Source organism: Acyrthosiphon pisum, chromosome A2 (genome assembly GCF_005508785.2).
Source record: "Acyrthosiphon pisum isolate AL4f chromosome A2, pea_aphid_22Mar2018_4r6ur, whole genome shotgun sequence".
NCBI lineage: Eukaryota > Metazoa > Arthropoda > Insecta > Hemiptera > Aphididae > Acyrthosiphon > Acyrthosiphon pisum.
Genome location: NC_042495.1, coordinates 43,623,899 through 43,641,172, shown reverse-complemented (window position 1 = coordinate 43,641,172; position 17,274 = coordinate 43,623,899). Strand labels below are relative to the sequence as shown.

The 17,274-nt window shown below is 31.9% G+C and overlaps 2 protein-coding genes across 2 annotated transcripts in view; one reads left to right on the top strand and one right to left on the bottom strand.

The window, feature by feature from the left end:
- Nucleotides 1–14,841, top strand: part of LOC100166850 — a 58,422-nt gene extending 43,581 nt beyond the window's left edge. The window contains exons 4-8 of the mRNA XM_008189352.2: nt 9,447–11,332; nt 13,120–13,248; nt 13,311–13,419; nt 14,281–14,421; nt 14,482–14,841. Of these exons, the coding sequence (XP_008187574.1) occupies nt 9,447–11,332; nt 13,120–13,248; nt 13,311–13,419; nt 14,281–14,421; nt 14,482–14,639 (2,423 nt within the window). The 3' untranslated portion in view covers nt 14,640–14,841. The remainder of the gene's footprint in view (nt 1–9,446; nt 11,333–13,119; nt 13,249–13,310; nt 13,420–14,280; nt 14,422–14,481) is intronic.
- A 204-nt stretch (nt 14,842–15,045) lies between these two features.
- LOC100160055 (elongation factor Tu) overlaps nt 15,046–17,274 on the bottom strand; it is a 3,392-nt gene continuing 1,163 nt past the window's right edge. Inside the window, exons 4-5 of the mRNA XM_016808078.2 lie at nt 15,350–15,999; nt 15,046–15,291 (exon numbers count right to left, since the gene is read on the bottom strand). Coding sequence (XP_016663567.1) covers nt 15,081–15,291; nt 15,350–15,999 — 861 coding nt within the window. The 3' untranslated portion in view covers nt 15,046–15,080. The remainder of the gene's footprint in view (nt 15,292–15,349; nt 16,000–17,274) is intronic.

Genomic DNA, 17,274 nt, shown 5'->3' with positions numbered 1-17,274 from the left:
GTGTTGTACTATATCTGAAGAGATTTGAACGCCTGCAAAATCGGTTTCACTCTTCGGGTAAATAGTAGGTAATATTATTATCGTGTACCGGACGTGGTGCAGATGCATCGCGGCGGTTCAGATTACCGGCCACGGCGTGTCGTCGGCCGAGCGCGACAAACTCTGCAGTGGATCGGCGGAACGGGTGCGCCCGACCGTATATATAGTCGAGAAAAAAAATATAATATGATATTATTATAAATTCACGTGACGTGTTTCCCGGAAAATACCGAGACGATATGTAGTTCTGTCAGCGAAACCGAACCCGGAAAGCAAATTATATTGCAGTTAAGATTTTCATATTGTTATAATTTTTGTAGTTATTTTAGTTTAAATATTATATGCTCGCTTATAAATTGGTTTTATCTCAATATTTTCAGTATTTGAATTATAATATTTTATAGATATTATTATTATTCAAATTTAGTATAATTATGTGAATATATAGCTGATACGAACAATTTTTTAGCGTGGGCACCCACCGCCTGAGCAACGGTGAGACGGTAGGGAATATATGAAACTTCTGAAAAAAGGTTTCTAGATTTTAAGTAAATGCAAATATATGCATAAAAAATTAAATAACTATTTTGATGAAAAATTATAAATAGGTATACCGCTGGCCTTTAATAGATTGAAAAAAACTTTAAAACAAGTTTTATTGTTGTTGTTTTTTTTAAACAATATATTATATAACAGAATAAAATTTTAAAAAAACGTTAGTGCACTTATTGCTAATCCTGGTTTTCTGGATACGGGCAAGTATGAAGTATTTGCCATTTGGCGTATAAGATTATCCGGAACATTCGATGTATTTCTTCAAGTACCTATATAGTAAAATTGTATGCTGCTAAGTTCAGACTGCAGTGAATAAAGACATATTAATATATTATAATGCGTGTCTATATGCAATAATAATGTAGTGTATATAGGAGTATAGGACATAGGTATAGCTCCTCAGTCCTGTTCTTCGTACAATTTTAACCGTAATTGGTTAAAATTAACAGGCTACAACAATATATATTATCCAAGTAGAAAAATGTCACACAATAATATATTATATTCACCACCTCACTCCTATTTTAAGGGTTGGACTATCCCTGACGACGATATACCTAATATTATAAATGTTTACGATACATAGTGTGTGATGGTACAACAATAAAGGTAAGTACCTATTGTACCAATATAATATATACATATAGTATTATATTGTTCCATATAGTGATCAATGTTCAGTCTGTATATACCGTATTATTGTTTTCCATAAAGGTATGCAAGCATATAAATCGCGTATTTCCATTTTCCGAATCTACATATTATGCCTTCAACGATAATCATTATAAAATGTATGTAAAATACACTAATATATCATAAACTTATACTAACACCTATAATATTCGCGCAATGTTCGTAGTTAGTTTCACTAACCTATAGTAGCTAATATTTAATGGCTATATATTAAAATAACGAATAAAAAATAATTTCGGCTTTTACATATAGAAATCGGTGATTCGGAATCCAAATATTATGAAAAATTTGCCAAACTGTTTGGTATACTTATTACTTAGTCGATAATCGATAATACGTATTAAAGTATATACCTATTATAACGCGTGTTCTATTTTATTTTCTGAGCAGAGAGAGGAAAGTTATTTGATCTACAACGCAGTGTATCGTCTACGATCAAACAATTTGAACATTTAATACGAAGTTCCTCGTCAAATTTGCATCAAAATCGTTCTTAAAGCAATTTAAAATATAAAGAAAATACAGTCACAATTTTTTTTTATAAACGTCCAAAGTTGACATAATTCCAAATTGGTTGTTTAAGTGAGATATATTATACCTAACCTTTTTCTCATAACAATTTTAGTTATTGCGGCTTTATTCTAATTCAAAAAAATACTAACCTTAGAAACTTGGAACTATTCACCGTTATACGTAGGGTACATAACGAGGTACATTCAAAATCTACCAGGTATACAGCATGGTGAGTTCCCCGTTTTTAAAAAAAATTGTTTTAACAAACATAGGTAATATTATAAGATACCCGTGGTTGGCAACATTGTAAAACTCTGTCGACTAGTCACTGTCTGTAATGGGCTGACAATAAATTCAAATGTCGGCGGCAATAATAATAGTAATAACGATATTTACAATCGGCAAACTGTAACCATATTTGGTGTACAGCACAGTTTATATATTATATATAAATTATAAATATATAATATATACATATATAGGTAGTACAAAATATAAATGCACTGCACTCGTGCCCGACACCTTTCCAAACGACATATATATGAACGAACATAATATTATGTATTATATATTTTCGTACCTAGCTAGGTATATAGTGGAAAAATGCGTCGTTATTGTGCACAATATTACCTAAGCTATAAAATTCCCTTCTACTTTCGAGGTTCCTGAAGATCGGCTATGTATCTATATAATATAATATACATTATGCTATTTTATTATGATTATCGTGCTCTTGTATGTTCAGTAATTCCATTATCATTAATAATATAATAAGTCATCGACATTGTAGTATTAAGTTTTAAGTAGTTTGGCGTATAATAGTACACAGGTACTGAGGTCTGAGGTACCTACGACCTACCTACATATTATAATAATATTATTATATACCTATTATGTTATATTGCTATAATATATTGTGATTAATCGTTTTGCAAGAGTTCTCGTGGCGATGTACGCCATTATTATAATATATTGAAACGTATATACTATGACTTTTCGTTGAGAATCTCTCTCCTTCTCTCACTCTTTCTCCCCAAAACGTTTACAATTATTTTCATTTGATTTATATCATGTGCGAGACGAGTGTACAAAATATTTAATATTCTGTCCGAAAACATCATTATTCATTAGGTACTTTTAAATTATTACCGTTATAAACGCAAGTGCAATGCGCCAACTATATTGTGTGTATTCGTATAACCTGTCCGGTGGGTGTTGTGGCTTTTTTATTACTTTTTTATATAAATATTATAATATACCTACTACACGTATCTAGGACTGATCGAATTGGGATGGGGGTGGGAGACATATTTGAAAAACAATGAGTTTTTATTCGAAATGTTTTATATTTTAAAAAAACAATTATAAATACCCGTCTGCAGATGAGATAACTAACTATGGTGTGTGCGCATTTTCAGAATAATAATCGTTCTGAAAAATTTGTTTGATCCCTTTAAGATATACATACACTTGTTGCAAAACGTATTAATGACTATTATTAAGTACTTGGTACCTACTAAGTTTTAAGTTTTAAGTATTAAATTGTATTTATTTTTTAATGGTTTTATAATATAAAAATATAATTTACATAGGTATTGTTATTGATTAGGTACCTGTTTATTTATCTATAAACCAACAAAAATAACTAGGTACTCAAACATCCTAAATTATTTTCAATCACAACGAAAAAATATTTAATATTTGACTATTTTTTAGTTATTTTGGGTCTGAAGGGTTGGCTATTTTTGTACTGTAATTTCGTATCATAATGATATTATTTTCTTATTGTATTATTCATTTTTATCCTCATGGTAGTGGACAAAGTGTTTCTCAGTAAGTAATAAATAATAAGTAACAACATAATTTTTAAATAATTTTCAGGCATTCATCATTATCGCTGCCTAAAATTTCTGTATTAAATACAATTATAATCAAGTACCTAATTAAGTCCTACTGGCGACTGCAGTAGTAGCAATTTTGATCGTGTTTTTATTGTTTATTAATTATTAGGTATTATATCAATTATAAAAGGTATTAGATAATCCGGCGCTTTTATATTATTACGTGATGATGTTCGCCTGGTATACATAATAATATAATAATGATTAATGACTAATGCAAAACAAACGACGTGTGCAATCACTGGTCGGTGTCAAAACATATCAATACAATATAAACATAAATTATTAAAATAGCATCATGTTGGACGTAGGTATGACTAAAATACTATATAAAGATTGGTATGGCTAGACGCCTAGACCTGACGATTACAAAACGTGAATTATACAGTGAATTTATTCACCCAAATGATAAGTATTTTAATGTACACATTGCAATAATATCGAAAATATCTAAAATTTGTCAATACTAAATTAATAAACAGTAAAAACTTTACTATACTTACTCTCGCGCGAGTCAGCTACTATTAATATTATAATATACCTAAATATATAATATAGACTATGTACTTAATAATAAATAATAATACTTTAATATTGAAGTAAATTTCCACAGGTCACACAATATTTTTTCTTATTATTCGATCATTAATTAGATCACATACACAAGCATGCGTATTATAATGGGTTTAATGGGTACCTATATAATATGAAACGCATTCGCCGGAGGAATGGTTTTGCACGATGAGGTAGGTAGGTACTAGATACCTACCTCTATATTATTCTCGTATACCTACCACCTATAATACTACATAATATACACCTACCTACCGACAACCTACCATCTATATACCTACTGGCTTTACTGTACACAAGAGTACTACTTTTATTCCTTATCATTTTTTTTCTACTCATTTCTTGTTTCTCTCTCCTGTCCACTAACATTTTTATATTAAAAAATACACGTTATAAATCAGGTTTGCAAGAATCTGGTTCACGTTTAGTCGGAAAATAATTACGGATACCTCGGTCCATCGGCGGCAACCGCCACGAGATGTACCGCTGCGATTTATATATACAATTGCCGCACACATCTTCACAATAGATAAGTGACGTTTTTTTTCTTTTCTCCACGCACATATTATCTATACGTATATATACAAATGTAATTGTGAAGGTCACTATTGCCGCTTACCGCGCAGTGTTATTATTACTCGAGAATAATAATATAATACATATAGTATCGTTTTTTCTTTTGACTTTAAATCGCGACGTGGGCGTAATTGTTGGCCATTATTTACCGTGGTGACAATGAAACGTGTCCTCTTCGTTCATTCCAGCGCCCTATACTACATAACTTAAGCGATGAATATATTATATTTAAGATGCACTGCGTGAAAAACAACATATAGTACCTACTACCTGCGCGTTATATTTCCGTCAAAAAAAAAAAATCTGCGGGCAGTAATTCGTTTCAAAAATAATTTACTGTATTACAATAATTGAATAATAATAATATTGTATAGATATTAGATAACAATAATCGAATTTGCGAAAACAAAAAATTATTTATGTGATCATATAGCCTCAATGCAGATGATGGGTATATTAATATTTAATACGTATTATATTTTTACAATATTATATCTACACCTATGCCATGGACGGAATAACTGCTGCAAGGTGATCTCACTGAACACGGCAAATCTGAGTCGAAGAATCTCTACCCGAGGCGTTTTGTTATTATTATTATATTATATGTATCTGATTTAATGAATAGGTACCAGCTTAATTTTAATGAGTATTATTAATTCTATAATATATGCTGGTTTAATGGCTATTTTTTTATACCGATACATTCTATAAAAATCTAAAACTTCATATTATAATTTCCACGTTTTGGCGCTAAAGCGCGTAAATATTCGATGTTCAATAAATGAATATAGTACCTACCTACTTAATATTATATCTATAGATGATTTGAAAATGTTTTTATCTATTTATATCTATTTGTAAATAAATATAAGAGAGGAAATGTTTTAACAAATTGAAACTATTCAGTGATTATTGCCTAATGCCAGTATACAATATTATTGATTTTAAAAAAATACATCACGAAACTGACATAATCGCACCAACAGTTGTTGAAATAAATATAAGTACCAATAATTGAACAAAACATTATTTTTGTTTTTTAAATACTCTAATACGCCCATAAAAAAAATATATTTATAAAACATTGTTATTGTACACATATACCTTATTTGGGCTTCGATAGCTAGTCAAATACAATATTAATATACTATGGCCATTTACAGACGACCTTATAGAAAAATCGAAAATCGCGTGAGAATTTACTGTTTTACGAAATTTCCTTACGCTACTCATTATAATGTTTATAGATTTTAATATATACCCATAAATGATGTACCCATAAATATACAGCTGACTGGTGGTTGATGACTATATAGTATAACAATAATTAAGAACCGTATCATAAATTGTAATTTTTGAAAACTGCAGATGGTGATGTCACTATATTATATTAGCATGCTATTTATTCTTAGTAAATAATATGTGGAATCAAATACAATGATTAAAGGATTTTTTTAAAAATCCATAGGTACGCGATCTATTATAGTATAACATTAGCTATTATAATAAAAATATAAAATCGTAGTTTTTCATACCTATCCTGGCTATACTGCCGAGGCACGGATCCAGGGCAAAGATCGGTGGGGGGGGGGGGGGGCAACAATTTTTTACAACACATATACAATTCTTATAAAATATTATACTTTATTCTCAATTTAAAAATGTTGTCATAATAGTACTATCTACTATTATGAAAACATTTTTATGTAATGTACTATAATGTATATGTAATCAATGTGATAAATAAATTATTGATTATTTAATATATAAAGCGACAATGTGAAAAGAAGTTTAAATTTTGTTTATTTGTTATTAATATATAATATTTATATTTATAAAAAAATATGTCTAAGGGAGGCCTGAGCCCCTAGGCCTCCCCCTGGATCCGTCCCTGATACTGCCAGTACATACCGAATACTAATTAAAATAAGTACCCACGTCCCACACCTATAGTCGGATAATCCTATAGGGCTAATAACTATAAATACAAACGTATTATGATGTTGTATAAAATTTAAGCTTTAAAAACAATATTATAAAAATATTACACTTGATCACTTTTTGCACGACAATCATATATATTATATATATTTATATTATTATATTCCAGTTTTTAAATTTGTCGAGTGTAACGTAGAAAAATAATTGCCTACGGCTTCCATGCCGAGATGGTTAGTCTCATTATTTTTTCACTATATTCTGAGATGTATGAAAAAAACAATATTTTCTACTTATACAAATATATATAGGTAGGTAGTTATTTATATTAATTTATACTATTGATAGTTTTACATTATATATGTGGGTATAAGTATAATAAACGTATGGTGTATATTGTGTATTCATATTGTTATTTATTTCCTTGTGTGTATTTATTTTTATTTTATATACCAACAATATTTAAAGATTGATTTTGTGTCTGGTAATTTATATATAACTATAATATGTGCGGTAAAACTTTCTTGGTGTGTAACCGTATATAGGCAGTGTGAATTAAAAAAAATATGTTTCTATTACGGGTTACGAGTGTACAAAATAATATATTAAATGCGTTTAAATTGTCCATAAACCGTGTATAACTTACTCTGCCTTTTACATACTAAAAGTTTAAGGTTTAATTATTGCTCTATTGGTAGGTACATAAAAAAAAGTGTGCAGTATACCTACAAACAATTTTTTTTAGTCTACAACTGTAAAAAAAAAAAAAAATTAAAACAACATTCTGAAACTTTTCGTTTGCAATTCGACCGTCATTTATAAATATTTTGTTGAAGCTGTTTGGATAATTAACGAAAGACGATTCGCGTTTATAGATACTACCTATATAATATGTACATAAACATAATACATCCGGTATAAGTATATTATTTTATCTCGTTTTGACAACGAACATTCATACAAACGACTTAAGACATTTGTGTCGAGTATCTTCTTTCCAAGAATTTCATTATAATATAGTAAAGTTATATTCCATTATTACACATAGCTCTAATGAATGTGGGCGTGCAAGTACACCCGCGTGGGTGGGAAGAGGGGATGGTCTGCCAGTGAAGTACCCAACACATACTGTAACATATTTTGTGCGCGAGATTTTCGTCGTAGTTTTGTATAGTACTTACATAGTTTCATATATAATAATAATATAATGTACACTCGTTACGCACCTACATGTAAGTAAAAAGTAAAAACACTAGACCATATTATTATTTAGTCATATTTTTATATTATAAATTATAATAAATGAAGAGTCATCGTCGCGCATCGTGGGCAGAGGAAAATCATCTTGACAGTTTTATAAAAAAAAAAAACATTTATTATTAATTTATTGTTGCTATAAAAATAATATTTTTGGGCACAACTCTGTTCTGTATTGGGCTAACGATTTTAAAACTATTATAAATTGTAAACGTCTATTGGTTCGAATAATACACACACGAGTGTTAGTGGTGCTTCTAGTTTAATGCATTTTAAGACTAGATACTAGTACAAAAGCAGGAAGAGTAATGATAATTTTATCTATATAGATATACCTATGTATACATTTATATAGTTTTGATTTATCATTTATGTTCATATGAAAATATACCTACATTTAAATGGAGTAAATGTTTGATGTGTAATCTAGTTATATCAGTGTTAATACTTAATATAAATATCTAACGTCAAATAAACTTTAGGTGGGCAAGTGAATGTAAATAGGTAATTAACTTGAGTTATTTAAGTTTAAAGTCAACGTCAAAAACATTAGGCCATAAGTTAATATTTAACAAACAATATTTCAACTTTAAAAGTTTTAAGTTAAGATGGGGAAAAATATTAACTTAACTCAGTTAAAAATAAATCAATTATTTTTTAATAAATTACCATCTTGATCACACATATTATTATTGTGATAGAGAAGCTTTCAATTATTCTAGAAAGTCAATATTTTGGTAAAATACTAAAATACCTATTCATTTTCTTATTGCACAATGGCTGTAATTTTTAGGTATTTACACGTCTATGTTAACTATAAATGATTAAATCAATAAGGATTATTAGTTTTAAAATCGTTGTATAGTATATATCCAGTTATTAAACAAATAATAAATTAGTTTAAATTATTACAGTCCGTATAGTTATGGATTATATACCCATATACAAACGTGATTTTAACTAAACGTATTATTTATGACTGAAAAAGCTAAGTTATTACAATTGATTCTTTAACTAGTTAATTTAATAACTTAATTATAATATTAACTAACTTAAAAAAAATGTTTTAACTTATCCAGCTTCAATTTTTAACTGGTTAATGCACACCCTTATCAAATACTATGCTTATCATATTATACAATAAGCAAGGATAAAAATATTAAATCTTATTTTTGATCCGTTTGTGTTTCAAATAACGGCGCTAACTATAGGACTATATTAGAAGTAGAAATGGACTAAAAGTTGAAATGAATATACGTTCATCATTATAATAATAATAGTGGTCGAAGTGAACGGAATACGGAGATAAGGCATCCCTTCATTTATTTTAAGACATTTCGACCACTATATAACAATAACAAGCCCCGAATTTACACATTTTTCCTTTTGTGTTTACAGAGTGTGACGCGACTCCGGACCTGACATCGTGCTCCGCACCAGACCTTCCATCCAGTGGTGGAGGCGAACCGACGACAATGAAGTCGTCGCATTCAGCGGCCGTAGAGTCATGTGGCAGGACGGACTCAGAAGGTTCGAGAAACTTTGTTACGACGATGACACTGAGAAGACCCAATTCCGGCAGAACGGACGAGGTGTGCAACCGAAGCGTACGTGATAAAATAGCGATGTTTTCGCAGGCCACGGTTACGGCGACGGGCGGCGAGAAAAAAGATTTGTTATCGTCGTCGTCGTCGTCAGCTTACTCGACGGCGTCTACAGATTCGTCACCGGCAACATCACCAAAGGCTGTAGTCTACAGCACTCTGCCACGCAAACCACCACCGCAACAACAAGAGCAACGACATCAACAACAACAACATCAACAACAACAACAACAAAAACAGCAACAGTATCTAGCCATGGCGCGACCACCGTGGGGTACACCAGTGCTGCAGGCTGCCGACCACCGGCGGTCGCAAAGTCTCGTCGAACAGCCGTATAGCAAGTACTTCAACACGATGAACGCGTACGCGGAAATGGGACGGTCGTCGCTGAACGCTCTCATCGAACAGCGCCGGCGGAGCATGTCCAAGCTCAGAGGACTGGTGATACCGGAAAAAGTGGTGCCAGGGTCCGGAAGTGGTTTTATCGGCGTTGACGGGGACAGCACAAATGGTGGTGGCGCTGACGAGTTGCATCTGCACCCGGCCGCGATTCCCGACTTGCCGCTGGTGATCAAAATTCCGCTGTCGGAAAACGATGATGATACCGACTCCGCGGTGTTGTGTCCACCCACTAAGTCATACGTTAACGAACCGGTGATGGGTACGGTGACCAGGCGTGCTAACCCGGTGTTGCGGCAGTCATTCGTGGTCGTCCCCGTCCTCACGCCCGCACCCGTGACGGATCAGCGGCGTCCGTCGTCTGCGTCTAGTTCACCGTCGTCGTCATCGTCTTCTTCGTCTACATCATCATCGTTGAACTCAAGCCGAGAGGAGCTAAGGCACATACATGACGAACGACCACTATCTTCTGTTAAGTCGTCTAATAAAGGCTCGTTCAAAGCGGATAGCGACGAAGACTCGGCCCTCAGTTCTAGTCGCTCGAGCACGTCACTCCAACAGTATTCGCCAGCTTCGTCACCACCACCTCAGTCACAGCAGCAGCCGCCGCCACTACCATCGTCGTCACCACCGCCTCCTACCACAAACGCGACAGTCAACTACGGTGGCCCACCTGCGTGTGATATCGGAAAACGTGTACTGAAAGCCGAAAGCGTGGAGGCCATCAACCGGAAGAACGTCCTCTGCTCAGCCAGGATCAGCAGCGGCAAACCGGAACCCCAGCCAGTGTCACCGTCATCCCCGGCCAACAACTACGCATGCAAGACCGAATACTCGCCGAACCTCCAACACTACCACCAGCATAATCACCAGCAACATTCGGACGGGCCAGCATTGAAATCCGCCAAGTCCGGGCTGACGTTCGCAACCGGAACCGCGATCGTCAATAGGTACACGCACAACCGGATGTCATCCGTGGAGTCGACAACAAGTGACGATTCGTCCATGCAATACGCAGTCAACGCTGAACCGTTCGGTAGCATCAGTTCGCTGGCGTCGTCTACCAGTCTGATTTCGCAACAAGAACTCCAACAGCTCATCGACGAGGCCAATCAAACGCTGGAAGAGAACAACAGTGGTTGTTACGGTACCTCTACGGCTGCCACGATTCCACCGCACTCGGTCGAAGTGACCGTCGTCATCTTACACCGGGACATGGCCACCAGTAGCGTAGGCATCACATTGGCCGGTGGTGCCGACTATGAAACGAAAGAAATAACGGTCAGTACTTAGTACTTATATAGGTACCATTACGGAACCTATCGTTTGCCTTTGCAGTCTTCATTATTGTGGTTACCATATATTTATTTATTTTGGGAGTAGGCTGAGTTTTCTCTGAACTGTTTTTCATTTTTCGCGCCCGCGAGTGCGTATTATGTATTATGGCCGTATAGGTAATATAGACACATCACTGTTATGACAATGGGGGAACTAGTTTTATGTATGCATTATAGTCAATGTATGTGTCACATAAATTGACTATCTATACGAGCAGAGCCGTGCCGTTAAGATTTGGCGCCCAGGGCAAAATAAAAAAAATATTCGCCCCCTATTTTATTTATCATTAATCATAAATCATAATGAATTTCGTTTCTATTTCATTTAATTTTTTTTTTTACAACGTATTTTTAACATTGATTTGAAAAAAAAACTAAAGCTGATTGTAATAGTAATTATTAAACAAAATATAGTTAGGTATAATTTATTAATTTATACCGTATTAAATAATTAAAAATTAATACAAATCACAAATTAAATAACTATATATATACACATTATATTTACAAACCTATCATAAGAACTTATCATATACGTATTATACAGGTACTAAGTTTAAAACTTAATTTTCCTGGACTTTATTGAAGCAAAATCTTCAATGACGTCTTCAAAATCGATATTTTTCATTAAAAAAAAATCAGAGTTTTTAGCCGTTTCGGGACCATGATTTATCAATAATGTACGAATTTTATCAGTAATTGGTGGCCAAGAAAAAGGATCATTAAAATCAATTTCGAATATTTCTTGGGTAACTTGAGATTCATTTTTAGTATTTTTTTCAATTTCTACATTAATAGCATCAAATATTTCAGTTCTTTTAATGTTTTATCCTCAGAAATCGATTCATCGGAATTTTCTAACGATTCATTATACACAATTTCCTCTATAACTTCATTACAATTAATAGTCAAATTAGATGAAGAATTTTCTTGATTTGATTTATTTATCCATTTTTCCCATTGAGTGGCTAACAATTTATTTCCTAATTCATTATTCTCTTTTTTTCTATTTTATGCACCCGATAATTTTTTGGGGGCCATTCTATAAATCAAAAATATACTGCCATTAACTACTGCTATTCTTATACTATGTAGGTGATAAAAATATATTATATTTCTTACCTTAAATCCTTTAAAAAAGCTCAAGAGCAAATTTGGTTTCTATGATGATATTATAAAGCCAAATAATACAAGAATAAAACGTTGCGGTTGACTAATAATTGTTATTACTCGAACATAGTCGGAAATATTTTGTTCAGAAAAAATTTGTAATTGTTCAAAATAATTGTAAAACATAATCTTTCTCATATATTTTATTTATGTAAAGATTAAAATATTATAAAAAAAAAATTTGAAGCCCCTTTAAACCATGCGCCCGAGGCGTTTACTCCCTAGCCCCCCCCCCCCCACGGCACGGCTCTGCATACGTGCATAAATCGCTTTAGGATAGATGACACTAGTTTCTAGGGGATAACGCACCGGGCAGCTCATAAAGGTATGAGAATAAGATGTTGAACATCAGTCACATCTTGGTGGATATTGCTTATCGTGAGGATTTGTGATCATTTATTAATTTAATTAGGTTTAGGTACATACCTATAAGCCGGTGACACACATATAATTATACTCCAGCGACAAGCGGCAAGGTTTAATAAGTGTTATCCGCGGATAATACGAAATATAATTGTTGTGCTTATGAGTTCGACTATACCGATGAATTTATTTTTGCAGGTGTATAAAGTATTGACTGGAAGTCCGGCGGATAAAGACGGCCGCATACGAAAAGGCGACCGCATATTATCAATAAACGGCAAAAGTATGAAAGGAATCACGCATCGAGAATCATTGGCAATACTAAAAGTAAGATTGAACCAATTACACATCTACAGACATTAATTAATTGTATTTATATTTTTTTTTAGGCACCTAGGTCTGAAGTAGTATTGGTAATATCTAGGTGCAAGTCGGACATGATCAATGAATCCGTTGGGTTACATCAATCTGCTGATCTATTGACTTCGACCAAAAATGGTAGGTAATAAACGAGGGTGCTTAGTCGAGTAAAATACTAAAATGTCTTGCGAGCAAATAATTGTTCTAACGTCAAACCATCAGATTTATTTTCTTCCGAATTAAAACAATTTGGTTCTCTACACAGCAAATGTAGCCCATGCCTCCATACTTCAAAAAATGTCTCTATAAAGTTATGTTTAATAGATAACAAAAAAGAAATGACGCAAAACGACAATCTGCCTTGTTGGTTGACTATAGTATAGGAATCCCGCTCTTTCTAATTTTGTCAGTTCGTAAATCAATGTGTCTATAGTCTATACCTATAACGTCAAGATACCCGGTTACTTACATCACCCATAAGTCTGCCATCCATTGAGTGATCGATAATGTTATTGACATAGAAGTTAGTACAACACTATAAACTTTTGTGCCATCGTTTCGGATGTTGCATTGTTTTCCTACAATCACATTTGAAGAATTAATAAATAAATATTCATTTAATTTTAATACATAGTACGTACCTACCTATTATTTCATTATAATACTGGCATAATCAGTATTTAGTATGAAGTATAAGCAATCAATTTCTATACATTCCCAAATTGATGTACACTTAAATTATAAATTATAATTAATTAACTTTTAGTTTTCATTGACTTTAGAATAATCAAAACAATACAAATAATATTTATGTACCTGGTAGTATCGTTGATTATAAATTAGCATTTATCAATAATTATTAGTAGTATTGATTATACATGATTTCTATGGTAAAACTTTTGCAAAGAAATTGTAACATGATAATATACAGCCTCTTAAACGATAATAATTATTATTTATTAAAGATATCCTTAATGTTTTTTTTTTTTTAATTTACAGAAGTCATTGCAAATAGAGTATTTGGACCATTAACTAAAATAGTATTATCAAAAGACGGTTCTGGTTTAGGCTTTAGCTTAGAAGGTGGAAAGAATTCACCAACTGGTGACCAACCTTTAACAGTGAAAAAGATATTCACAGGTCAGTAACTTTATTAACTTCATTCCGTCAATAACATTGAATAGTTGATTATTTGTCTAGGTGGATGTGCAGAGCAGTGTGGACAAATATTAGCTGGAGATGAATTGGTTTCAGTGAACGATATAGATGTGACTGGAATGTCGCGTACCGAAGCATGGAATTTGATGAAGAGGCTAGTAAACGGAACTGTTACACTCTGTATACGACATGTAGTCTAAATACTATTATACTAGCATATAATATTTTTATTGTATGAACAATCTAAAATTATATATTGTATCTTTAATTTATATCTAACTTTAAAAAATGATTTATAGAGAATTTGTTATATTGATTGGCAATAAAGTTTTTTTTACCATCTTTGTAAAATACAATTTTAATAATTATTTAATAAAAATATAACTTAACTATTGTATAAAATAATGTTGATAGTTTGATTTTAATTTATATTTGGTTTCATTTTAAATATTGTGCCATTGTGATTTATGTTAGACTATGGTTTGTATCATTTATATGATATACACACCTATACATAAATTCATATATTATATGTATAAGTATAATTCAGATATTATCATTTATCAACCTATACCTATGTTATAGGAAAACATTAATTACACAACATACAAATAGATACACTACATTTTTTATCATTTTTATTAACTTTCTATCTTCACCTTACTTAAATTATTTTTAGACACATTAACATTTGATAAGATTTCACTAATAATACCAGTAGCTACTGTTCTTCCATTTTCTCGTACAGTAAATGGTTGTCCAATATCCATAATCATTTTATTCAATAAAGTTATTATAACTTCAGCATGTTCTCCAGGCATTACCATAGATACTGCAGAATCCAGATCAATTCTAGGAGAAAATAATGTAACTTAATACAAATATACAAGTATACGAACAAGTAAATTACCTGCAAACAATGTTCCATGTATGACTGAATAGTTGCTGTTGATAATTTGATGTGATTGGTTTCGACCGTCCTCCCTCAGAACGTGAAAGAAAATAAATTGTTGCTTTATAATGATTATTCAGTGTTAAAGTATTAATTGGGCACAGAATCATACCCTTACGAACAAATTTAGGCTTTAGGCCTCTTAACAATATACCAACATTTTCACCAGCTTTGGCACTTGTCACTGATTTATTGAACACTTGGATATCCCCAATACTGGTCACTTTTTTTTCATCAAATCCTAATAACTCGACTTTATCATTTTTGCATACCGTTCCTCTCTTTAATGTGCCTATAATAACAGCCCCTCGGCCAGGTACTAGTAAACAATTGTCAATGGGCAATAAAAATGGAGAAGTAAAGTCTCGTTTTGGAGTTGGTATGTTATTGTCAATTACATCCATTAACTTTCTTATAGATTGTTCTCCAAGTTCTGATGTGTCACCTTTTAAAGCAAGAAGTGCTGATCCAAAAATGCACGGAACCTCATGTCCTTTAAAACCAAAATCTGTTAATAGTTCTCGTATTTCTAGTTCAACAAGTTCAATAACATCATTTTCTGTTATGTCACACTTATTAATGAATACTACCACATGTTGTACTCCAACCTAAAAAAGTTCAACTATCATTAAAATTAATAAAAATAAATAGGTAATAATTTGAAATTTGTGAGTAGAACTAAACATTTCTGAGAATTTTAGATTCTGTGTGGAGCGATGATTGTATTAATTTTACAAAAATGTGTGTTTTTGTTTTAAATTTTTAAATTTTTGTGAATCTGATTGGTGCATCCGGGAGGTCAAAATTTTAGATTCTCAATATTTCTCAAAAGCGCAGGGTAAAACAAAACAAACGTTAAAGAAAAATGGTAATTCTTACTCAAAATCGGTTTTCGACAATATTGATTTTGGTTTTAGGTGGTTTTTAGTTTTTATCTGCAACAAGTAACTGCAGATACATGCAATTTCCACTGAATGTTTATACTATCATTTTATACAGGTACACAATAACATTTTCAAAATATTTTGACTTGTCTTGAGCGGTAAACGGGCATTTTCAGTTTTTTTTCTATTGATGTCAATTAAATTTTACTCGTTGGGTCAAAAAGCTTGAACATTTAATTCAAGGCTCCTTATATTAATAAGGAGCCTTCTTAATATAATAAGCACCTAATATTATATTGTTACAATAACAGTTAAAAAATATTAAAAATTAATAGGCACACATTTTTTTTATAAGCATTTAAAGTTAGAATTTTGACATTTATCAAATTGAAAATTAAAAAATGATTTTGTAGTTAAAAATGTATTAAATATACAACTTTTATAGCTAAGGATTGAAAACTTAAAATAAGGTTCTTCTTAAATAGGTTAATCTATCAAAAAACCTAAAAAATAGTGTACATGTAAAAAGTAAATGAACAGTTTTTTTTTATAGCTATTTTATGTCAAATTTGGATAAATTACATGATTTGTCGGCTTTGTGTCAAAAATTCGTAAGAAATTTTTATCAAATTTTACAGAAGGAAAGAACCTGCAGCACGCAGTGGTCCAGTTGTATTATTTTACAGTACCCGCTATCCATCCATTGCAGAGACCCACTAGTAATTTACTGTACAGCAGATCGACACTCATTTACCCCCATTTTTTTTTTTTTATTGATTTGTATTAATTGGGAAATATGGCCTATAGGCTTATTAAAACTCATATTAAACTGGTTACAAAATTATAAGAAACAAAATAATGTGAATCAAAAGTTTAAAATATTTATACCTGGTTGCATGAACAATCGCTAAACATTTAAAGAATTGATAGTGAGCTAATGATCTCATAAACATATTATAGTGGCCCATATTTTCATGCAACCATAAATAATATAAAGCA